Genomic DNA, 25,734 nt, shown 5'->3' on the forward strand with positions numbered 1-25,734 from the left:
AAGATCTGCCACATTAATGTTTGGAAAAATTGTTTATTTCCAAAAAACCCAAAGGTCCAAAGGAAAATAATTTCCTTATATCCACATTTTAAAGAGTAGAGATAAGTTTGCATGCAAAAAAGGTGCATTTTCTGTGGGGGGGCTTTTTTTTTTTTGAAGAACAAATTCACATCTTTGTCACAAATACTCTCAAAGTCACTCCACGAGCTCTCTCAGCCAGGGATGAAGCTGCACAAGGCAGTTCAATGAACCAGATACACAATGGTGTCACCTATGTCCCTCATCAGGCCGCTCTCTGTGACGCACACACGTTTCTCAGCCAGGTCGATGTGGAAAACTGCCTGCTCTGGAATAGCAGTTTTGTCTGCTTCTTCTTTGCCGAGGACTGGAACACGGCGAGGCCCAAGAATTGGATCATCAAACCTCATCAGCTTCACTTTAGAGAGATCTGCAATACAACCAGCAGCTAATGAGGACACATCCACACACAAACCGTGATACTGAGCTCATCACAACAGCACTGAACGTGGTACTGCCAGAGATCTTCTCCAAGGAAACACATTCTCAAAGACTTAAACCCATTAAAAGATGCCATTCAGTGGTCACACAGCAAACTGTAGCAGAGACAGCATCTGCCTGTTCTATCCCCAAGTCCCAAGGCCACGTTCCAAGCACATCTGCCTTTCTGTTCTCGTGTCAGCTGTGAATGACTTAGCAGTGCCTTTGTTTTGAAGAATTAATTTCAGAGACCAGGGGAAAGAAGCAGGGGAGAGTTTTTGTGAAATACAATTCCTTTTCAAATTCACACCAACAGAAGATTGCTGAGCAGACCAGAAAAAAAGCCCAGTATCTTTCAGTAATGCTTTCCTCCAAGCACTGCCTTTCTCTCCTGTCCACCGACAGAACAGTGACACCTTCTGGAAGAGATGCAGAGCTGGAAAGAGTCACTTCTTCCCAATGATCTCAAAATATTCACCTTGCAGCAGGGCATTAGATATACATTTACTATGTGTACAGCACATTTCCCTCTGCATGCATTTTGCTACACAAGTTATCATGTACTCCTCCCTGGGTGCATCACCATCCAGTGGTTACCTTTGTTTGACAGATAAACATTAATATAAACACAAGTTACAGAAAAACAAGGAAAAGATATCTCTGCTGTCAGAAGCTTTTGGATTCAGCCCAGTTTTCCACTAACATTCAGCTCCACGGTGATTCAGATTTGTTCCTTTCTTACTTTCTGCACTCCTCAACAAAACCACAGCTGCTGTTCCCTTAGTAAAGCTATTTCCTTCTGCAGAGACCTTTCTGAGCCATAGCTGCACCTGTACTGCACCCATACTGACATCAACACAGTGTTATGAGGCAGGCACAGAGTGCTAACCTGATCAGCATGGGCACATGTACGTCAGCTCCAGTATTTACCTTTGATGCCTCTGTCCATCTTCATTAAGCGCCTGATCACAGTCTCTGTATTGTCTCCTTGCCTAATCTCAATTTTTGTAGAGAAGTGGCCATTTGATGGTTGAGGGTTCACTAAAAACACAGACACACTGGGCTGTAAGAAAGTTAATGAACAATTAGAGGGGGATCCATGTTTGTGATTCAAGGCTCAGAGGAAATATGCACCTAAACCAAACCAACCATCTCCAAGTGTTCCAGACAGATCACCTTCACTGCACAGCACAGAATGCCAGTGGCAGAACAGAAACACCTACACAAATCTTTAGAATATAAGCTGCAGGGTATGTGACTTTTTAGGACATATTTAAGGAAAAAAAATCCATGAAATTTTTACCATTGAAGAGTATCAGAGCTAGAAATATTCACATTTGTTACTGCTGTTGTGGAGTTTCACAGATCTCATGCATTACTGACCAGTGCTCTCAGAATTCCACAACAGAGCTGAAAGGATACTTTAAGTATTTGATTTTTATGCAACTGAATGCCATTTACTAGCACACTGTAAACTAACAGGAGAGCACTGAGAACATTAAGACACTACAGAACTCAGCAAATGAAGTTTCACATGGGAGCTTGTGATGCCTTACATACAGACATAGCACCACCAGAAGCTCTAAATAACAGCAGAGAAGTGAAATTCAGATCAGTAGGATCAAGAGCTCTCAGTTCTCTATTTTTTGGCCCATGTTTTAGCTGGAGCACAGTCTACTTTATCTGAAGGGTGGTAGGCAAGGCACGTGACTGAAAAAGACACACATACACACTGATGCTCAGTCACTCATTTAACAGCCTTCCAGCCAGCACAATTGAAAGATTTGATCTGAAGCACCTGAAGGCCATTTACAGCAGCATACATAGAAAAGAAACAGCAATTGCTTCAGTAAATGTTTCCTGTTTTGAAGGGTGTTAAGAGCAAAAGTTCCTATTTACATCTCCAAGTAAACTTTCAAATGGCACATTTGTGGGTTGGTTTGTACTCCACTTTTCAGACCTTCAACATCTGAACATCTGATTTTTTGTTGCTGTTGGTTACCTCAGTTCTGAATACAGAGAATGGTTTTCCAGGACAGCACTCTTCTCTTATTTTATCTTCTGCTTCAGAAGCAAACTTCACTTCAATGTGATCCAGCTGCAGGAAAGGCAGGCAGGGAGAGGGGAGGGAATCAAGAGGAGTTTGATCACATTAGAGGGAACAAGAGGAGTTACCAGACCTCCATGCACATCAAGAAGTTCACACCAACGCTCTTGATGTCCTCTGCTCAACAAGCTGCAGTTCCTCACCAGCCTTTCTAACACTGGGGGTAGGGTGTGGGGGACAATAAGGAGGGCAGAACACTGACACACATCCTCCAAGTCTGAGATCAGCAGAGCTGGGAGGGATGGCTTCCCTTGGCTTGCCAAATCACATCCTGTGCAGGTAACTCCTTCTCATCTAGGTCAACAAACAGCATGGCTCATTTGCAGTAGCAGAACAGTCACACTGAACTTGACATCCCACAATAAACCAAGTCTTTCATAGAGCCGATAGCCAGCCACCCCCAGCTCACCCAGAAACAGTAATTGTGCCAAGGTTCTGAATGTGACAACTCCTGCTGAACTGTGTGTGACAAAGCAGTTCAGTTCTTATGTATCTTGACACACTCCTGCATGAAAGCCCCACTGTGCAGCAGGACATCTCCTTCCTCCCACAGTTTATCACAGATAGCAAACTTACACATGCGTTTAAAACAGGCACTGTTAGCTCTAGACTTTGCTCAGGACAAATCCAATGGACCCACTTTTATTTCACATTGCACAACTGAAGACAATTAAATTGTGGTTTGTATTTTTGAAATTTTGAACTCTTGAAACAAGCTGTTTCTCATAAACCTGCCCAAGCTCTCCCCTCATTATGTATTCTGATGATCATAGTAAGCAGGCATAACTTCCTCTGGACTGCCATTTTACTTCGTAACAGTTTTAAAAGCCCTCCCCAGATTCAGCTTTTGAAAAGAGTGAAGTAATCTGCTACAGCTCACGTGTGCCATTGCCAGAGTCTGAGGACTCCAGGCTAAGGACTGCAACCATTCTTCCCAGTGATACATGTCCTAATTCCTTCAGTTGAACAACATAAGGTCAGAGAAAAGCATCCCTTCAGAAGTGGCACTGCAGAGGCTGATCCTCCAGTTATCCCAGTAAGAACCAAGTAACAAGCACACCAATACAAACTAACCTCCAGGGAATTTGTCAGATAGACAATATTCTCCATGAGCACTGCCCGTTCGTCGAATTCCAGCTCTAGATCAAGAACACGGGAGCCATTCTTCTCCAGGTTTTCCTGCCAGAAGAAAAAATGGATTAAAACCATCTAATACTGCAAGATGATGCTTCGAAATTGCAATCTACATTAGTTATGAAAAGAACAGGCTTTAAAATATGCAAGCTCTCTGCTGGCACAATATGCTGGCACAGAAGCAATAATTCTCCTGTAACAGGGTATCTTCTACAGGGAGCTGGTGACACCGATGGGAGGAGTAAGAGCAATTATAACACATCTTTAATACAGAACTCCAAAGGTGTTTTATATTCTGTCACTTGTAATCTCCTTTTAATGTGTGAGTTGAGAATTCTCCCAATAAGTCAGCACTTCACTGCTGTTTCACAGCATGAAATTCAGTCTTATGACCTAGTTTAGAATAAAGAACAAGCATACAACAGCTGAACACGTTCACAACAGTCATAAAACAGTTCTCTGCAGGGAAATAACAACCACTTTATATGTTAAAATAAAGGTAAATTAATTAGTATAGGAAACCAACAGCAACAGTAGCCAAAGTATTAAAAGCAATGTAACAACCACTTTTTATTTATTGAAGTAAAACAGAGCTTCCTCTTTGGAATTTAATTAGTCTCTGGCTTCCACACGCTCAGTCAGCTGTCTCCTCTGAAGCTCTGCTTCACCACACTCAGCATGGCCATGGCTCCCTCATCAGTGTAACGTGCAAGATTCCCTGCACTAACAGTGAATTACTTCCCTTAGTAAATCACAAAGCCCTATCTTCTGACAAATAGGAGGCTCAAGCAGAAATGCTTCTTATACCCTGGAACTGCTGAATAATCTGTTTCAGAGAACATACTGGTCCAGGGAATCTAAGCTCACACTCATCTAAGTGTTTCTTTATGTATTTATATGCAGTTGCTTACTGCTCTTCTTTCAAAGCACACGGATGAAGTGTTGGGTAAGTCTCAGCATGCCAAACCATTCCCTGCATAAGGGAATCATTAATTGCCAAGCTAAAGACAAAAAGAACAGGTACATTTCAGACCTGATCTGCTTGTATGACTGAAAGTTTGGCTGATACATTGCAAGCATATGAGCTGATCTAATGAAATACTACCTCTTTTTACAAATTTCTCTTATGCAGGAAACTTTACAGCAGCTGCTTTGTTCTCTCTTTTTCCTCTGAAGGCATATTTTTGGCAACTCTCCAGTAGCTCTTTGTCTCCCTTGTACTGCGAGGCCCAAAACCAGGTGCAGTATTGCAGGTGCAGCCTCACCAGTGCAGAACAGAACAGAAGAACCGAGTCCCTCAACTTGCTGGCAATACTTTGTGCAAGGTCAGGATAACATCAGCCGCCTTCTGCATGAGAGCAGTCACTCTGACACTTACCTTAATCATGGCAACAAAAGGCATGACCTTCTTCATGTACTTCTTCAGCTCTGGCAGGGCATTAAGCTCACTGGCAATTACCTTATTGTCTGGCAGTTGGCCTCCAGTGACCTAAATATTGATGAATATCCATTAAGTAGAAGGATCAGAAGGAAAAACAAACCACAACATGTTCCCATTACTATCATATATCCTCAATGCTTTACCAAAATGCCATCAAGGACTGTTATCATCATTGATTCCATACAATCATTTTCCTATCCCTTTAAAAACATTTAAAATGTAAAATTAACCAAAACCCATGGATATCTACTGCCATTCTTTAATCTTGTCTGCAACAACATATTAGTGTACCTAAATTATCAAGTAAAGTGCATCTTAAATGCATTAGTCCACCCTCAAGCAGATATGTAAGCACTAGTTTCCTCGTTTGTTTTACATTCACAGCTCAGGTATTTGCCATTACTCCCATCCAGTGTACCAGACTGAACTGCAGAATTTAATGCTGATGCAAGAAACGCTATAGAATTCCCAGTGTTTAATATTCAAAAGACAAGTTTCACACAAGAAATATCGATTTAATACTGCAAGTTATGAGAGTCCTGACTCAGAAGGTGTCAGCTCCAATGCTGAGGAAGACAGCTCACCAGCAAGGCGAAAGCCACCCAGCAGTCTGGGTCAGAAACACATTTCTCCACTTCTAGAGAAATGAATTTCTTGCACTTAGGACACATGTTCTGCATTTCAACATATTTCTTGCAACCTCCTCACTGAACAGCATGTGCCTACTTAAGGAGCAGAAAACACCTCTAAGCCCACTTGTGCAGCAAGGCAACATTAATCTCTTGGTCAGTAAGATTTCCTCAGAAACACTGCTTGTGTTTCCACATTAACAAGTGGATAGCCTTTTGAATGTAAGAGAACATGGGCCCATTTTTACTCAGAAACAGCCAAAAGCAATATGGACATACTGTTGAATTAATGACACACCCTGGAATGTTCTCATTAAGCATTAAAATTCTTTGGACATTTGTAGAAGAAATTAAAACTACCTCACTTTACACGTAAGTAATTTGGTAGCAAGTTACAACTTACAAGCTTCCTTACAGATAAAGCAGTGAAGCAGCCCAAGAAAACCACAGAACTCCTACCTGGTAGTGCTGGCGCAGAACCAACAGGGTGGTGTGCTGCCATGGAGGGTAGCTCTTGGCTACGTAGATGGTGCAGTGAGAAGGCTTCTGGGAAGGTTCTTTAGCACCTTTCTGAGGAAAGGAAGGAAGAGATGCATAACATCAGGAGGGAGGAGGCAATGCAGAATTACCAACTGTGCACACTTAGATGACCTGTTACACATCACCTTTCCTTTCACAGGTGCCATGTAGCCCTTGAGACGCAGTCGCAGATCATGAGCTGCTTCCATGAGGTACTGAGAAGAGCCAATTAAGATCTCATCCACAGGGCCAGCTTCTGGCCAGGAGGCTTTCATGATGGAATCAGGCTGTTAAGAAGGGAAGAAATTACAGTGCATTTTTATCTCCGTGCATGTACCTGGTGGTCCTTCAATCAATTACAGCTCGACTGGAAACAGAAGTTCAGGCAGTATGAATCTCAATGAGCACTCATCCATTACTCAGTCGTAAAGAGTAAGAACACAGCCAACGTGCATTTATTTGTGTTGCATACACAAGCACACCTGCCACACAGATGCATAACTTCACTTGATTTGTTTCCCCAGTTTACCTGGTAGCACAAAAGCAGCTGTTCCATGCATAGATGCAGGAATATTTTGTTATCAGATTAATTTTAGATCACTCCTGTGTATGAAGTTAGTCAAAGTGACTTGCATTAAAGTCACCTGTATCATTACAGTAACCAAAGATACAGGTTAACACAACATACCTGCTGTCACACACGTCCTGTCATGGCAATTCATACATTAACATTATAGGATAGATGTTTCCCCTACTTGCAAACAAATGAAATCTACTAGTCTGACACCAGCCTAAAAATCAATTAAACCTTAGATCTGAATCAAATGACAAAACAAACATCCATTAGTACCTTTCCCAGCAGTGACCAGATGTGCTCACACAGGTGGGGGCAGATAGGAGCCAAGAGCAGAGTCTGAACTTCAATGAAGCGGAACACCAGCTCTCTGTGCATCCCTTCTATCGCCAGCTCACGGTATTTATCTTTTGCTGCCTGGAAGAAAGCCAACATCACCACCATTAACTCAGTAACTGCCACGGAGAAGCACTCGAAAGGAAGATCACCCAGCTGTTTGCTCCGAGATGCCTTTAGAACGTAAGGAGCTTAGAACTCAATAACAGATTATTGGAAGTAGTGCATTTTTCTCAAGTATCTGACTGTGAATGTGTCAGCTGACAACTTCACTTTACAAGAAGTACCTTAGTGTTAATTAGAACAGATATAAAAGACCCCGAAATACCCTCACAGATACGAATGAGTACAAAGAGGAGCAATAAATGATCATTATGCATACAACTCAGCTTATTTAACCCCCTTCCCAAATGTAGAGAAACCACAGAAAGGAGTGTCTGTAACTTGTTAAGTGGAATGCAGACACTCTGGATGTGGTTTATGGAGTGTATCAAAAGCACTATTTCCAGAAAATTCTGTTGTTATCTGGATTACTTAAAAGAAACTTTATTGAAAGCCTAGAGACAGGAAACATTCTTCTCAGTAGTGTCTACATGCAACATCACAGGTGTCTTCCTCCAGGCCTCCGCAAAATGCCACAAACAGACCTTTATAATTAAGCTTAATTGGTCTTAATATATAATTGGTTTCTTGATATAACTCAAATTCCAATTCAGCTGTCTGGTTAAGGATCACAGACATCAGGATCAAAAGAAACCCACACAAAGCAATAAATGTCAAGCATTATTTTTCTATAACGAGAACTCTTACCTGAAATTCAAAGAAGCCAGTCTTCAGAGCCTCCTTAAACAACATCTTCTCATAATTCTGGTCTGTTTTCTTTATGCCTGCATTCATTTCACTAGGGAGGAAAGTGAAAACACCACTATTGCACAGCCCACCCTGTTAATAGGAATACTGTGCAGAACTATGCAACAAATGCCACCAGTACGACACAGTCACATCAGCTCTTCTGAAAGTGAATTTAAGAAATGTTTTTAAATGTAAGTTAATGAATTCCACAAGACTACTACAAAGACAATCCTTGCAAGAGAAAAAATAAAACAGAAAACCAGCTCGTACCACGCTGTATTATTAGCCTTCACACAGTACCTGGCAAAGACTCTGTCATTGAAGGTGTTGGCAGGACCACTTCTTAAACTGTCTCTGTTTGCAATCATCTCCTTTACCCACTCCACCCATGTGTAGAGACGAAGAATCCCAGCATCAGCCATGGCTTCCACAAAGTTGGCATCTTCAACAGTGTCCCCAGCATCAGCCAAGGCTAAACGCATTCCTGAGGGAAATCACATTAGCCAACAGGGCTGGTCTGCAATTAGCTGGTAGATGCGGGTGCGGGAGGCAAGGGACTCAAAGGCATTGGCAACTAACTTTTAATTCCATGTTAATGCAAATGTGAAACTGTTACAAATTGCCTGGCCAACCAGAGAGATGTCTCAGAGGATGCACTTTACCAAGGAGATGAGCACCGTTTTCCTTAGGAAGCAAATCAAACAGACAGCAAGAACCAGGAGCCTGACATTGTCAAAGTTGGAACAGAAAAAAAAAAAGAGCCACCAGGAGGATGCAAGGAGGAACACAGGACACAGGAACACACAGCATGTATCAGCAGCATTTGTCTGATATTTTCATCTTCCAGAAGACCTCAACCTGGGAGGAGGTCTTGATTTAAACAGGTGTTCCATTAATGCACATCCCAATTTTCTAAACACAGCTCAGCTTTTCAAACAAAACCAGCTGGTAGGTTTATTGCAATGCAATACTCCAATATACCCACTGCTCCTCTGAGAGCAAAACATGAGTTCTCATTTTGGCATCACTGAAATAACAGAGACAGGTCAGAATATACTTACCATCTGCAGAAAACTTGTCCAAAGCTTGAGTTAGGGTAAGGAAGTTGCCCGTAGATTTAGACATCTGAAAGAAATAGAAGAACCTTTGTTTTCTCATATATAAGTCCACTACTGGACAGGCAAGACAACAGAAAAAAAGTTTGATGAAAACAGTAGGAAAGTATTTTCTCATGAATTAGAGCAAAGGAACTTTGGTAAATCTGAGCCAGGTCACACTGCAAAAACAGACTGACCTTCACAAGCACAGATCCAGAACACTGAACTCAGCTTGTGACTCGGGCAAGCTGTGTAATTACTAAGGTAGCCATACACTATAAACTCATGGAAATTGCAGCTGCTTCCTGGATCATTTGGGTTCCACTCCAAAACTTCTCAGGTTTTGGAAAATGGGACAACTGGCACCAAAACTCAGTTCCAGAAATTACTCGTATCCAATCCCTGAAAATTAAATACTACTTCAAAATCAGCATTTTCAGCTTATCCTGCATCAGTTTTTCAAGAAGGATCATAGCGGCTTTCTTGGTTTCACATCAGACAATCTCCAAGGCCAAATTCTTAGGCTCAGGCACTTCTACATTCAAATTCAGTTTCAGAACTCATATGCGTTAGCAAGATATGCACACAAAATTTCCTCTTCTTACACTGACTCCAGGCCTCAAAGCTAGAAAGCAGAATGATTTTTTTTTTGTTTTACTACATTTTCATTATCCTAAAACATCACAGAAATTCTCTGAAATCTTCACTAAACCAATCAAGTGATAGAAGAGCTAACAGAAGAATGTTAAGCAGCAATGGAGGAACAGCAATTTCTGTCCCTCCAGTCACCTCTGGTGAATGAAAACCTGGAAGGTAAGAGTGAAAGAACTAGAATTTTCACTTTCCTCCTTTTATCTTCATATGGATTTTTTTTTTCTTTTTTTTTTGAGTCTGGTAAGGGCCTACTTGAACATCCACAAGTGGTTCATACGCAAAACCTCACCATACCTTTTCAGAATTGAGAAGGAGGTGTCCATTTGCTCTAACAGCGACTGGCCATTTTTCTCTGTTTGAAGATACAAAGCATATTACAAAGTAAACACATTCTCTTTCAAAAAATGAACTGTTTTTTTCCAGTTTGGGATGAACACCTTAAGTAGAATCTTCAAGAAAGTATCTGGGAGGTGTCTTAAAAATTAAGAAGTCAAAGAATGTCTTTGAAAATGAGGAGAACTACAATATAAGGGGCAGGGCTTACCATTGCTGAAATACAAAGCAGGGAGCCCTGCTTCCACACTTATATTTCATTTACACCACCTTCCTCTATTCAGGTACATGTAATTTAAAACCTCAGTCATTAGCACTATCCAATAGCACTGGGGAGAGCTATTCTGTATTCTGTTGGGCAAAAGTCTGTTGGTCAGTGGAGGAAGCAGATTTAATATTTAACAATCAGGAAATAGCTTTTCCTATGCAGAATTTTATACAACTTTTAGATAGACATTCAAGGAAATATAAACTGTGTTCTCATGCACAGGAACTACACCTTGCTAAGAGTCTGCATGGTTCTATGATTTTTGTTATCAGTGTCGCACATCATAACATCATGCAATGCAGGGTCTGCAGCTTTATCTCCTGCACACCTGCTTTGCATCATTTCCAAACTTACCTCTGATCCGACCACATTGCCACATGGTTATAGAGGTAGTACGACAGGTGATTTGGAACAAGATCTTTGCCAGATACTCTGAGATCCACAGGATACCAAAACTCAAACTCTTCCTTTAGCTTGTCCAACTTCTCTTTTGGAATCTCTGTTTTAGGAAATGGAGCTTCCTTGAAGAAGATGTAATCCCAAACTTCTTTGCTCATTTGATTCGCTCTGCAAGTTTGAATGAAAATACTGCTCAGCCTGCACTAGAAATAGTTTTCATTCTACAGTTTTATTTCTGGCTTCTTACCATTTCAGGGGAGTCCACCAGACATTACTTGACACATCTCAAACCAAATAATTTCAAACTTATGTTTACCATCTTTTAACATTTCTCGAGGTGCTTTGCCCTGTATTATGCAGAAAGGAACACATTCTAGATCCAAAGCACTTTCTGTACATATTAAACAAGTAATTCAAATGACAGACAACACCACCAGTCTAACACACTCTTCTGTGCACCACTCCACTGCTTTATCTCTGGTATTTATTGTTCTATGCTTTAGTGTATGCTGTGTCCTCACTTCTATGTTTGGTGCTAAGGTTGCTTATCCGAATAGCACCTGATGTGCCACAGAGCCCTCACTTACCCTACCCCACAGAGTCTCAGCAAAAAGCACTTCTTAGTAGTAAGAAGAAAGATGTTATCCACTTGTGCAATAGTACACTGTAATTTTACGTACTTAACCATGTTAGATCTGTAACTCAGTGCTAAGAATGATTACATCAGAGTTTGCATCCAGGCATGGCTAGCATGTTGGTAAGCTCTCTGTAATTAGAAAGGTTCAAACCCAAATGAAAACCTTTCAGAATTACTTCTGTTTGTATGCACATTACTTTGGAAATGCTTCTCAGATTAGTTATAGCATCAAAAAAGGCATGACGCAATTCCACAGTGTGTGAACTACTCCAGAAAGCAACTACTCCAAACAGGCAAAATTAGAGCATAACACTCAAGACAAGAATGCCATGGGGTTGGGTTTTTTGTGGTTTTTGTTTGTTTTAAATTCCAGACCAGCTGTGCCTCATCACCTCTGATATTCATCATTGGAAGTTCAGCCATTCCATCTAAAAGGTCAGAGCAGTTCTGAGAGCTATTTCAGAACAAATGCTTTGTCCCTCTCAACTTTGAGCATTTCCACATGGGGCTATGGATGGAGGGCTCTATGCCTGTAAGAGTTACCAACTTTTAATGCAGTAACAAAACTGGAGTGTTGATCTTGTGCTCTATGTACACTGAACCATAAAATTCTTCAGAGCTGTACAGCAGTCTCTCAGCAAGAACTGAGATACTTCAGCAGCCACCGAAATAAATCACTCAAACACCTGGGGAGGACCATTTCAAGGCAAGTCAGACAAGTACTAAAAAAGATTATTTACTTCACATGCAGTCCTGCTTTCAAGGACATTCCTCCCCTTCTCTCTGGGGACAGCACTACATTCTCTTTCCCTCATTCCTCCTTCTACACCACTGCTTTAACATAGCTATCAGCAAGTTAAGTTTTGACAGTGATGCTTTTAAAAACACAAAAGCAAAGCATGAGTCTGCTTGGCAAGTCTTTGTCAGAACAACTCAGAAGAGAAGCACACAACTGAACAAGCAAAATGGTGTTACGTTCTCCTTACCTGATGCCTAGAGGAGATTCTCCCTGACCTCTCAGGTTACCTCCCTGTAACAGGTGAGCTACTGTGTAATAGGCCATGTAAATGGTGGAGTCTGAGAGAGACTCAATCAGCCACTGCTCATCCCAAGGCAAACGGGTACCTGGAAGAGGCAGAAGCCAGGTATCAGACAGTACCACCCCTTGCTTGCAGCACCTGCTTTCACACTTTGCAGTTGTCATTTAGGGAGATGCTAAAGAAATGGCCATCAGTTTCTTCTGCTGAAATCCCTTCCAAAACTGCCCAAGAAAAAGTTCTGTACCACACGAGTTCACAAGATACATTATGCCTTCTCAGGGACGTTGGATCTAGATTTAAGTTGGTTAAGTCTGCTCTACACTCAACTATACCATTTTGGATTCTAGACAGCACTTCAGCCTTTCAAACAATGTAATGAATACCATGCTTACAAAGCACCAAGAAAGAAAAGGAGTGCTTTGCCTACCTAAGCCATATGTCCTGGAGCACGCATGCTCCTGTAGCCAGCCCAAAGTAGCTTCGAAATTTCTCCTAGTCTCTTCACAAAACCTGGAAGAAGCAAGCTATTAATAACCACTCCTCCCAGCACTCTGAGTACCACCAAACAATCAATTCCTCTTCACATCTGCTTTTATAACTTACGTCTCCAGCTGTTTCAAGCACTCCGATGCCTGTTTCTTCCACTCCACTTCACCATAATCTAAGTACCTATGGTCAGAACATTTTATTGTTAAAAAACACCATATCTCTGGATATAAATTAACAGTGACTTTTAACTACACCTCTGCTTCACTTACCACTGGTCACAAAGGGCCACAACACATTCATCAGCAGACCTTGATATCACTTGTTTCTCAGGTTCCATATAAATCATGGCTTCATCCTACAAGAAGAGATGTTACACACCTGGAAGGGCAATAAAGCTAAGATCTGAGACATTTACAAAGTCTTGCAAATCCTCACGTTTCACTAAAATGTATATCATCTTAATTCCAGTCTGTTTTACAGCATTTCTTACATTGCTTCATTACTGCACTGCCCCAGCATTTCCTTCCAGAAAATGAAGATAATATTTGACTGTGTACCTCTCAGATGTGTCAGGTCACATAATTTTGTGAATACCATCACCATGCACAATGACAAGGAGGGCAGAAGCAAAAATTACTCATTAATCACCTCCCTACCAATTACTGCTTAGTGGGTTGTTTTTTTTTTTTGTAAGGAGTTATTCATAGCTGAATCTAAAATGTATCACACGTATGTCACAGCTAATACAAAAAAAAACATGAGGCAGGGAAAGCAAAAAAGTAGAACTGGAATTCTGCCTTCCCAGACCATCCATTCTGTTGCAGCATGAAGTAGTACAAAGTGCTATACTACAATCTGAAGATTACAGTGCTGCAATAACAGGCAAATACAGACTAACAGATGCCGTCCCACTTGCTGTCCTCATCAGGAAAACGTTACTGGACATGACATGCTCATTTTTCACTTACTACCCTTCCTTCTCTGCTTGATGAACCCCAGAAGGGGTATCTCCATATAAACAATATCCTTTACTTTTTACTTGAAGACAACTTACAGTTCAGATACTACATTTTCAGTACCTTTGCCTTATATCAAATATGATAATGAGACTAAAATATTTCCTTGATAAGGTTGTGAGATAAAGCAGAGAATAAGGTCTCTGCTTTAGCTATCCATCCCATATAGGTATGCATACTACTACATACATTATCCACCATCATCTTCTGTATATGTTTCTTGACATCTTGAACTTTTTGTCCTTTAAATCCATCCACCAACATTACCTGTAAAAGATGAGTCAGAGGAGTTTATTCACTTTAAATTAACAAGAAGGAGGTGCAGTAGGTTTTAGACCCAGCAATAATTGCCATTTTGTTATCTCTGACAAGCAAAAATAGGAAGCAAGCTTTTGCTTTTTGGAGATTTTTTGTTCATTTGTCCAGTGGTTTGCTTTGGTTTTGTTTCCTCAATAAACAATCTTTTCCTTAAAAATAAATTGCACACATCAGCATGCACACAGGCAATCAGTCAGGGCTAGGCAGAAATTCAAATTGTTGCCAGCTTACAAAAACAGACCTGAGGAATACGTCACAGTAAGCCATCACGTAAGCACAGACAGAAAAAACTGCTATCTTTTTATACCAGTTTCCAAATCAACACTTGCAACAACATTGATCAGATCCTCAGAATGGGACCATTTCCAAAAAAAACTAAATTATGAGCCTCAAGTTGAAGTCACACACTTCTCCATTCTCCTTCAATTCCACACAACTCTTCCAACTATAGAAGTTTTAAACAAAAAATGGACTGGTGAAAAAGAAACCTCTCCCCCTTTCCTGTCTTTTTTATTTATTTCTAATTCTTGCCCTGGGAATTTTTTCTCCCAAACTAAGCAGAATCACCTTCATTACTTACTCCTTCATAAAATGCTTTAAGGTATACTCTCTCCTTGGCCTCAGCAAGTTTCTCTCTGTCATTCTGGCTCTGGATTTTGAGCTCATCACAGACGAATGGAGCACAAAGGTTGCCATAACCTGGGATTTCAATGATGGGCACCTGAGAATTAACAGAACAGCATCAGGTATTTACTTCAAATCATCTCAGTGTAATAAAATCCACACAAGAATTCATCTCCCAGATTTCTCTTCAGGAAAAGAGATGAGCTCTATAAGAAATGAGTATTTAGTATTTTTATCTTGTTTTGCAGCTGACAGTGGAGTTTGAACAAGTGATGACAAAAGGAGAAAAGGCAATTTTGACATGTTACCTAAACGTGTTGCATGACAGCAGGGCAAAAACCAGTACTGACCAGCAGGAGGTGTCAGGGCAACGGCCAACTTCTACTGCATCCTGCACGAGTCAAGAGTTCCTGATGTCTCCTACGAGATCCCTCACCTGCTCTCCCACTGGCAATAACCCAGTTTTATCTCCTCATATCATGCCAATATCACACTGTACCAGCACTATAGCTGGCCCATGGAAGCAAGGCCAACACAGAACACTGGGACAGCTCTATCAGCAATCTATGTTTTCCAACAAAAACTGATTCAGCCATCATTTGCATTAATAGTTAAGTAACTTCAGTCCTTTATATCTTGCCTTGAAGACAGGATTATTACTGTAACCAACAGGCTATCAGGATAATGATAGTAATTCCCACAAAAAAATGCTTTTGTACATTTGTTATAACACAGAATAAAAAAAAAAAGACTGCAACCGCTAACAGCCCCCAGACAACAACTGTAAGAAAACAAAAACATCACTCTAAGCTTCTCAGCTGAAGAGAATTCAGACAAAAGTTCTGGAAGAGATGCACCATCCTGGCACGTTTCTCATCAGGAAGCACAAAGCCACCACACGTACTGCAGATGCACCAAGTGGGTGAACTCACCGGTTCAAACGGCAGGACCATTTCATCTCTGATACCATACTTCCCTCTGAGAGCCTTTGAAAGTTAGAGGGGAAAAAAAACACAGCATATGAATGGAAGAAAAAAAATTTACCTTAGAAGGTTTTTATCTGTTCCCAAGCTCTTTTGCATACATGCTATTTTAGATTAAAACAAACAAAACTGCTGCTCTGCCAGCTCACTACTCCACACATCTGACTTGAATCTGTTTAATTTTCAGGTGACTATCAGAACATGTACGTATCTAAAGATGGGAAAACACATTACCACTGAAAATGAGTGCAACAAAAACTCAGCAGCCAGTGACAGCTGTTTAGACAGTGATCACTTTTGAAGCTGTAACAGCCACAGCTACTTTAAGATTCATTTGAAATTCATATAGAGTTCTCATCTCAAATTCATTTCCACAACAGGAATCATTTCTAGTTCACTGACATTCCTCTTCTGCACACTAAGACAAAAGCAACACGATTCCCATTCAAAATCCTTCTTGAATACGGAAGAAAACCCTGACTGAGCTCAGCTAGTTCTAATTTCATTTAACTACAATGATTTGAAGTTAGGGACAGCAAAACTCCAATTAAAAGGAGTTTTTTTTTTATCCACTGAATATCCATTTTTGTCCCTCCACACCTTTGAAATAAAAACAGAAGTGATTGAGAGAAGAGATGAACCTGTTTTTTTTTCAGATCTCTCAGGGCTGCAATGTCATCTGGAGAATCAGAGGGGACACTTGTGACCACTCCCGTTCCTTTACAAAGAAAAAGATGCAACAGATAAAATATCAGTTGACATACTGAATGCACAGCGTGCACCAAACAGACCTCAACAAGCTGCTGCTGCTGCATTACCTTTATCTTCCTTGATTGTGAGCATAGGAAGAGCATACACAACTTTGTAGCTGGTGAGAGGTGCAGAAAGTGCAGCACCAAGAATCTCCTGTGTGGGGCAGAGGAATATAATTACAAAAACAGCATTTTTTCAGCCCAAGCAAGCTCTTCCTGCTGATACTCATTTAAACTTGCTGAGTTCATCTACCAAAACTACTTACAAGGAAAATGTAAATGTAGAATTCTACCACCACCTTTATAAGTACAGGTTTCATAGAAAGAAAAAGACTTGGCCAGCAAGCTGCAAGATGCTTACTTCTCCCATCAGTTCCTTCACAACAGGTACAACTCCACTGTCTTTCGTAAAGCCCTGGTAGGACATGTTCCTGGCAGCTCTTTGGGTGCAGATAAAGATATCCCCATTCAGAGTTTCAAAGCCAATGTATTTCATATCTGGGCGAACCCAGCAGTTGGTCTGCCCAAACATGGTCTCTGGTCTGAGCGTCGCAGCCACCAAGAAGATATTTTTTCCTCTCAGGCCACTGGCGGGGGGGGAAAAGCATTTTATAAGTCACCAAAATAAGAACATTCAGGGTAACACAGAACATGCTCTTAAGCCAACATGAACTATATGTTGCATTTCCTAACTGGCTCATTAAATTCAGTGCAGGGCTTGCTTCTCATTTGGTGCATGTCTGCTTGTTTCAACTCAAATCTGAGCTCCACACAGCTCAGTGAATACAGCAGCTCAAAGCAGAGACCAAGTTCAGGAAGTGACAGAAGTAACAGGATGAAATTAAGTCCCGCATTAGGCAAACCAGACTACTTTAATGGTCACTTTTGGCCATAAGAGGGATGCAACTTGCTGTTATGGATTGAAGACTTACCTTAGCTTTGCTGGATAAGGATCTAACACCCTCATTTTTATTAGAGTGTATTCTTGAGGTCCAACACCCTGCAGTTCACATAAACAATGCAGCAATCAATACATGAAGTTGACTCCAGCAGTAAAGAAAAACTGTTCTGTAGTAACCTAAATGCTATTTAAGGCAACAATGCTTTTGTCAAAGTAAATCACAACTCTATTGAAACAAAATGCTGCTTCATAAAATGCAGACTAAAGAGAGAGGATCTGTTTTATACCTCTGTCCAAAAATTTACTCATGAAAGCAGCTATCTCAGCAACAAAATAAAAGCTTATGTCTCAACAGGTTGATATGCTGCAGCAATGCTGATAGCACAAATACTCACAAGCAATGATCACAATGGAAAATATTATCTGCAGTTCAAGATAAGTACTCTCAGTAGTGGAGTTCACTCAATTTTCCCCATGTACCAACAATTGAGAACAGGCAGTTTGGAATGTATGAAATACATTTTGCTCCAAGATGCTTTTTTTCCTTTCAGTAGATAAGAACCACAAGCAATGCATGAAAACAACTGAAAACACTACCTCTCCTGTTTGCCTGTCATGATCCATGCAAGGCTGCCCATCTTTTGGAGAATAAATTGTGTACCTAAAAAGTAAAAGTGTGCATTTATAAACTATAGAGAAAAATCACCTTCATCAAAGGGAGAGCCCAAAGGATATCTTCAAATTTTGCTTAACTCGCTATCCACAGATGCCAGTGACAGTTATTGCATGAGCTGTCAGTATTGATTTAACCTTGAATTGACAGCTATGGTAAAACTAAAACACAAGCAGACTATCTCACAAACTCAGCACAATAAGCACCCTACCTTTTCACACCCATAGGGCATTTGAAATAAAAGCCTTTTAGTTTAATCTGAGTTACAAACACGGTGTCACAGCATTCCATCTTTCACAAACTCAGTTCATCCACATTCACAGTGAATTCAGAGCAGCCTTACCGTTTCCCAAACTTAATCTTATTTCTTTCTTTTAATGTTAGGAACTGCCATCGCACAAAGGAATCGTAGTACGGATTAACATCTGTGGTGATGAAGGAACGCCTCCAGTCCACCTGGAAATGCATAGGAGTCTCTACTAAGTACAAACAATAAAGAAATTGAAGGAACCACAAAACACTACACTAATTTTAAAATAAGACACTCATGGTGCACGCTTAAAAAGGCAGTTAAGCAGTCTGCATGCTCAGCCTTTGAGAGCTGACATGCACGACTCCAGGCCTCATGGGCCAACTGTGTATTTTAGAAGTCTGGTAGAAGTTTTAACCAATCAACAAAGCTAAATTTCAGTATCACTGTTTCTCAATATCTGTTTTTAAAAATTTATTATCAGTAGGACAATTATCTCTAGGTATTATCATATCATTACTCCTAAAACTACTGTCAACACTGATTACAAAATGGTAACTTAGTATGGAAACAAGAAAAGAATGCCCTAATTTCTTCATCTGATTCTTGTTTCAAGGAATGATTGACACACAACTTATACTCTCTAGACAAGAAAGCACTTAATCACACAAGACTATTAAAAGATTAATATTAAAAGATTAAATTAATAATTCCATAAATAATAGAAACATTTCTGGAATAATGTCTTTATTGTGCAGATGATTTCTAGTCCCAGAGGAACAGAACCATATTCAGAAATACAAATATGGCTGCTTTCAGAACTGAGCTTTACATTTCTAAGTTACCTTTAATCCCATACTTTTCAGGTCCTGGACAGCAAGGGGGGGAAAATAATCCAGCCAGTGCTCAGCTTCAGAGAAACTGACCACTTCTTCATCCGACAGACCCAAAGACTTCATGATTCCCCACTGGTATTTGGAAGAACCAGTCTTGGCAGCAGCTTTACTCTGAGAGGACAATCAGACGTTATCACATTGGCAATACCTGCATGTGCTCTTACCCCCCCCCATTAAAGTTATTTCCAGATATAGAAGCTAATATGATCACTACAGTACATCAGCTCATTGTAAAGTTTTCACATAACAAAATGTTATCTCTTGATCCATGCAGCTGAGGCATTTTTCCTCAAGTCAACATCAAAAGTGCTGAGCTGCCCTGGAAAAACAATTTAAGTTCTGCATCCCGTTTCTCTCTGATGAGCGTGAAGGAGGGAGAACAGGCTGTGCTACACAACTGGAAGCTCTGAGAACACAGCTACCAATCCCTGTTTGATCAACTTTACCTTTTTTCCTTTTGCTTTATCTTTGATGATAATCTCTTCATCTTTTCTAGCAGAGTTTTCTTCCTCCTCTTCCTCCTCATCAGGAAATTCAGGTGGGCAGCCATACAGCTCCATTTCTCTTTTGAGTTTATCTGCACAAGCCTAATTAGAGTTATTGGAAGTCTGTCAGCACTTCTCCATATCTATGATGCAATTGATTTTTACTGTGACACTGTGCTTTCCACTACAACACAAACTTTTTCCAGACATTGCATCAACTTCTAGAAGAGCTTTCTAGTTGAAAAATGCCCGTGATGGCAGGAAGATGTTCAGTGAGGATTTGTGTAATACCAGGATAGGATGAAAAGTACTGCAATAATAGCAGGGTGACAAAGTCTTTGGCTACAGCAAATGAGAACGAGCCCAAGTACAGCAGTCACAGGTGCAGAAATGAAGGAATAGAGCTGTTTACCTTGGGAAGGCCTCAGGCCTTGCAGGGATCTCCAGCAAGAGATGCCCTCACCTTCACTGCCAGCCCTTAAATGAGGGCTGGGCAGGAATGGATCCTGGCTCCACCCCTTCCACTTACTCAGGCACACTGCACACACCTGAGCTTCCCTGGGCTGGGCCAGCCTTCCCCACCAGGTGCTCCATCACTGCTTCAAGCTGTGACTTTGCATCCCTGCTACAACTTGCAAACAAAAAAGTGCTTCAGCTGAATTTTGAAAACTTCATTTTCTTGGAAGTCATACTGCATAGTTCAAGTAAAGAACACACCTTTCCTACAAAGCCAGGTTTCAAATCACACTATCTTGATAAAGCTTTGAATAAATCACCATGATGTTCTGCACTGACAGAAAGCAATGTTCCACATACCTCTAAGAATGGAAAGCATGAGGTAAAACCCCTTAGCAAGTCCTACCTTTATGGGCATCCCAGTGCAGTGCAGACCAAATGGGAACAAACAGTTCTTCCCCTTGAGCCTCTGATATCCAACTGCAAACTACATAAAGTGGAAAAATGAAAAAAGAATGACAAAAAGTTAAAACAGCACCCATCCCAAAAAGGAAATACGTTCCTTCCTCCCATTAAGCTACTGAAAGGCAGATGCATGCAGCAGGCAGCATGCACAAAGGTGCTGAAGGAAACAAAGGTGCAAACCCATCCTGCTACCAGACCTGCACTGCCTGGCCACATCAGGACAAACCTGCCATCCTTTCCCAGGAGGCTGCTTTAGACTACAGAAGAATGCAAAGAAAAGATGGAGTTCGTGGAATCCTATCCAATACTATCTAAAGCCTGTTAAAGTAGGAAACAGAGCACTGTATTTACAAAGAGGGCAACAAGGCTCCTTGTGATGCTTGTGCCAGTCAGCAGCTAGACAAGAAATAAGGAGCAACATCTCCTAAACACCTCCGACCTCCGAAAAAGCAGCACCTGCAGTCCAGTTTCCTAGAACTACACAAGTTACATGCAACCCTTTTCTCCCCCCAAACAGTACTATTCCTACTGAAAATATGGGAAAAATAAGAAAGCAGGAAGACATCATCATTAAGCCTACAAAGCACTTAGCGAGGCAGTCTGTTAGCTACAAAGAAGCATTTGCTATTTCAAAAGTAGCATTTAAGGGTACTGGCAAAGGAAAACATTTACCTCACATTTGGATAAAGAAAACGTGTGTCCCAGGTGAAGTCGGCCGTTCATGTAGGGGTAAGGAAAAGTAACAAAGTACTTCCCTTTACTGGGAAGAAATTCAAAGAATTAGAACACCCAATGCAATCAGCTTTAAAGCGAGCATCAAGAAAAGCATAAACAACACAGTTAATATCATTATCTGTTCGGGCATTATCAGCACACAGTGACATCAAAATAATTTGATTCTTGCAAAAACAGCCTGATTTTAAAGCACTGCTATGACAACAGGCTTAGTCACCTCATAAAACAACCTCGTAGCTTCATAGGACTGACATCACAAAGCTCTGCACTAAATGCAACACGTTCCCAGATGTAAAATTCTAGTCCCGATTCTGTAGATGAACTGCTGCAAAGGCTCAAAGAAATCATTTATCTCCCACTGAGTTCAGCTTTTCCACTCCAACACTGCATATAACCACTTGATAGTAATCAACCATGATATTGTTGCACAGCACTTTGAATACAGATTACTGACCTTCCAAAACATCTAACATAATTTCTAGATCATTAGGCCATTTGCAATTAGTGCCTCCATCTTTGCACTCTACCCCAACCCACAGCATGGACCCACCCTTCTGACACCATCTCTGATTCAGAAACACACAAAAACAAAAGCCAAGTCATTTCTTTGCTTGCCAAAGATTACAGTTCAAGAAGGTGCTGTTTGTTAGAGCACTTAAGTTATTATACAGGAAAGCCAAACTAACCCAAGATAAGAAGTAACTCACGCTGCCAAGGCTGCCATTTTTTCACTACAATACCCACTCAAGCTACTAGTGCTGCTTCACAAGTCTTCCCACACTGTAAATAGCCATTCTATTGATCGGGGAGGGATTCAGCACACTCAGTATTTCCACAGCTTCACTCTCAAACAGGTTTCTCAGGGTTATTCAGGCAGAAATCAAACCAGGAAACACAGCTGGTCTACAGCCATCTCTGTGCCAAGGAAAACAGGTCAGCCTGTGCCAGGACCCAAGCTGAGTGTGAAACCACCCCTCTCGGTGAAGCAGAGCCATGCCCTGGGAATGGCCTCACCTCAAACAAGGAGCTCTGCTCCTACCTGGGGGAGTCACTGCTTGACCTCCCACTTTGTCACACTGAAAAAGCTCCTCCATGACTGACAGCTGACGTCTCTGGGAAGAACCTCACTTTCATAACCAGGGGGCACTGATAGCACCCAGGAACGCAGGGCAGCCCTTCCCAGCCCGCTGGGACCCAAGCAGCAGACGGTCATCAGCGTAGCACAGCACGAAGCACGGCTCACAGAAAGGCACGTTTTTACCCTTGGTATTGATGGGAAAAAACGTCCCCTGGGGAAAAATAAACATCAAAAAATTAAAAATAAAACATGCAAAAAAACACAACGCCACCTCTTAGGATTGTGCCCGTCCGCAGCGCTGGTCTCAAAGACTCGCTCATCGTCCCACTTCTGCTGGATCTCCTTCTCGATTCTCTTCAGGAAGCCGACCTTCGCCGTCCCCTTTCGCTCCTGTGAAGCGCGGAGGAACAGAAGTCGGCACGAAGGGCCCAGCAAACACAGCGGGGCTGCAGCGCGTCGCAGCTCACTTTGTTACCGGCCGCCCTCGCTGCAGGGCACAGCTGCAAGCGCGGCCCAGCAGAGCAGCGCGATGCCGCCGCCCCGGCCTGCGAAACACGGCCGGACCCACCACGGAACCACACCGGCGGGGCACCGCGCCCGGGAAACGCGAAGGCGGCGCCGTGCGGTAAGGCGCGGCTCCCCGTCGCACCGCGCAGTGCTGCGGGACGGCGTTCCGCCACGGAGCCGCGCGGCTCTTCCGAAGGCGCCGCTCAGCGGTACCGGAGCCACGCGCTCCCCGCTGCCGCCCCGCGAGAGCGGCCCCGCGCAACGCCCGAGCCGAGCGGACCGCGAGGCGCTGCCGTGCGTTACGCCGCGCCACTCACCGCCATGCTGCCGCCGGGCGCGCCGTGCTTGACGGGAGGGGAACGCCGCGCCCCGCCCCGCGGCCGGAGCGCACGGCGGCGGCGCGGCCGGCTCGGGCCGTACCACCGCGGCGGAGTCGGGGCCGCCTGCCGGGAGCCGCGGGCCGAGTGCGGAGCCGCGGCTCCTCGTGGAAAGGCGCCTCGCGCGAACGCGAATAAAAGTAACGCCGGCTCTGCCCGTCCCGCGGCAGCCGCCCGTTCCCCCGAGCCCCGCCCCGTTTGACGCGCGGCTGCGCGCGGCCCCTTTAAGAGCTCCCCCAAACATGTCGCCCCGCGGTTCACGTGCGCGCCCGGCCCCGCCCGCCGGCGCCCCGCTGACCTTCGGGACGGACGCCTGGCCGTTGCCATTGGCCGGTCACGCGGCGGCGCCGCCGTCTGATTGGCGAGCGGCGGCCGGGTCCCGCCTCCAATGAGCCCAGCAGGCTGCGCCGCGGCGGGCGGCACTTCCGGTACTAGGCCTCGGCGGGGGGAGGGGACCGGGCAGCAACCGCCGCGGGCCGGGTGCGATGCGGGCAGAGCCGTAGGGGCGGCGGAGCGGCGGCACCATGCTCATCGATAACGTGGACGCGCTCAAGTCCTGGCTGGCCAAGCTGCTGGAGCCGATGTGAGCGCGGGCCGGGCCGGGGCGGCGTGGCGGGGCCGGGGCGGTTACTGCGTCCTCATGTCTGGGGGAGCCGGGACGGGAGGGCGCGGCCGGGCCGGGCCGCCTGTGGGGAGAGGAGGAGGCGGGGATGCGGGGCTCGGGGCTGCCCTGCCCTGCCCCGCCCCGCCCCGTCGTGCCGGGGGCGAGCGCTGCCCGGAGTCGCCGATCGCTGTCCGGGCCGTGGGGAGCGCCCTGAGGACGGGCACGGCGCTCCGCGCACGGTGCGGCCGGGGCCCGGCGCTGCCTGGGGCCGCGGGGTGTCGGCGCGGAAGGCCGTAGCGCAGGGCTGCCTGCACGCGGCGCGTCAACAGCTTGTGCCAATTGCTGGGGACTCACCGGCCTGTCACACCTGTCCTGCTGCGGTGTGGCTGCTGTGAGCACCGACGGTCGGAATATGCGCGTCCGAAACTCAGCTTGGTTTGTTAGAAGTGCGGGCAACGAGAAACGTGGAACATCTCAGTAGCTGAGCGCTTACAGACACGTGTGCTTTGCTACAGGAAACTCTGAAACTGAATCTCTGGAAGGAGTTATCTTAAAGTGCCCAAAGCAAAGCATCTCCTGCTCTCCCCCTGGCAGGTGGCTGCCTTGCCTGCTTCTTTGTTTCTCACGGAGTCTCTCTGACGCTCGGTCAGATCCCTCTGAAGGGCTCCTCAGGCTCTGCTCCCAGCACTCCCATCCCTGCTCCCCTCCCCACAGCTCCATGTGAACACCTGGGAGGAGCAGAAGGGTCACAAAGTGGTGGATCGTCATCTCCTCCTGTTCAGATATAGCACTTACAGTCAGTTCCACGTGGTCACTGCCACAGAATGCATTTAGTGCAGTTTATTTGTTTTTCTCCATGTGCGCATAAGAACTGTAAAATCTGTAAATTTGTGGTTTCTTTGTGGTTAATTGCTGCATTTTACGTGGTTTTAATTGGATCCTGGGAACAGGCAAACTAATGTGGAGCAGAACTGCTTGACTGACAGCTCATTAAGAAGTCTTTTCTTTAACCAGTTGTTGTCTACATGAGTTTGTGTGTTTGTTAATTTGTTGAGTTTTTTCATCTGAGATTGTTTTGGAGTCTGCACGCTTTGTACTCTTCCTTCATGTTTCTATAGCTGATGTTCCTTTCTTAAAAAGCGTGTTGAGATTTAAAGGTTTGAAAAACACATTGAATCATTGAGCTGCTTTGTGGTGTTGCCTGCTTTCTGATGGTTTACATCTGCATCTTCTTAAAGAGGAGCAAAATGAGGATTTAGTGCTTAATGATATTGAATAGTGGAACTATATCCAATTCAAAGATTAGTGGCAGAGTATCACTGCACAAGTCGCCTATCTTTGGCCTTCATGAAGCTAGATGAGGGCTTAGGTGAGGAGCGTAATGATTCTGTACTAATAATTACACTTTTTTGCACTTTACTAGAATTAAAGGACTAATGTGAAATTTGTGGGTGTGGAAATCCTGGAAATGAAAACTGCTGTGCATTATGCACAGTAACTTAAGCTGTACAGAATGTATCCATGTGCATATTTAATATGTGCTTTTGGGATATATTTTTGTGGGATATATGTTGTGTATATATTAAATACTATGTGTATTTTAAAAC

At 43.3% G+C, this 25,734-nt stretch overlaps 2 protein-coding genes across 7 annotated transcripts in view; one reads left to right on the plus strand and one right to left on the minus strand.

Annotated features, from left to right (window-relative positions):
* LARS1 (leucyl-tRNA synthetase 1) lies at window positions 1-24,697 on the minus strand. 5 transcript variants are annotated; one of them, XM_090151164.1, is made up of 32 exons: window positions 24,482-24,697; window positions 22,911-23,029; window positions 21,499-21,586; window positions 20,768-20,848; window positions 19,867-20,007; window positions 19,370-19,531; window positions 18,618-18,730; window positions 18,199-18,262; window positions 17,633-17,700; window positions 17,062-17,287; window positions 16,767-16,854; window positions 16,590-16,666; window positions 15,898-15,951; window positions 14,922-15,062; window positions 14,213-14,290; window positions 13,277-13,362; window positions 13,122-13,187; window positions 12,946-13,028; window positions 12,465-12,603; window positions 10,797-11,009; window positions 10,136-10,193; window positions 9,152-9,215; window positions 8,391-8,574; window positions 8,049-8,139; window positions 7,179-7,319; window positions 6,475-6,615; window positions 6,269-6,379; window positions 5,118-5,228; window positions 3,680-3,784; window positions 2,501-2,596; window positions 1,429-1,561; window positions 1-448 (listed from the first exon to the last, which is right to left on the minus strand). In XM_090151164.1, exons 3-32 carry the CDS (start codon window positions 21,547-21,549, stop codon window positions 243-245), a joined length of 3,372 nt encoding a protein of 1,123 aa, XP_090007290.1. In that variant the 5' UTR covers window positions 21,550-21,586; window positions 22,911-23,029; window positions 24,482-24,697; the 3' UTR covers window positions 1-242. The 5 variants fall into 5 exon arrangements, with proteins under 5 accessions (XP_090007290.1, XP_090007291.1, XP_031454364.1 ...); XM_090151165.1 differs by lacking the exon at window positions 24,482-24,697 and adding an exon at window positions 23,822-23,843; XM_031598504.2 differs by lacking the exon at window positions 24,482-24,697 and adding an exon at window positions 23,464-23,689.
* RBM27 (RNA binding motif protein 27) overlaps window positions 23,920-25,734 on the plus strand; it is a 23,150-nt gene continuing 21,335 nt past the window's right edge. For both annotated transcript variants that reach the window (XM_031598506.2, XM_031598507.2), the window contains exon 1: window positions 23,920-24,106. In XM_031598506.2, coding sequence (XP_031454366.1) covers window positions 24,048-24,106 — 59 coding nt within the window. In that variant the 5' untranslated portion in view covers window positions 23,920-24,047. The remainder of the gene's footprint in view (window positions 24,107-25,734) is intronic.

This window comes from Phasianus colchicus, chromosome 15 (assembly GCF_987193195.1).
Source record: "Phasianus colchicus chromosome 15, bPhaCol1.hap1.1, whole genome shotgun sequence".
Lineage (NCBI taxonomy): Eukaryota > Metazoa > Chordata > Aves > Galliformes > Phasianidae > Phasianus > Phasianus colchicus.

Bases quoted from the DNA above. Each gene is read 5' to 3' on its own strand.
- LARS1 (XM_031598504.2), bottom strand. The intron at 18,731-19,369 runs GTAACTTAGAAA...ATGCATTTCCAG, and splicing joins TGAAAAGTATGGGATTAAAG to GTGGACTGGAGGCGTTCCTT. The intron at 2,597-3,679 runs GTTAGTTTGTAT...CCTTTCCTGCAG, and splicing joins ATCTGACAAATTCCCTGGAG to CTGGATCACATTGAAGTGAA.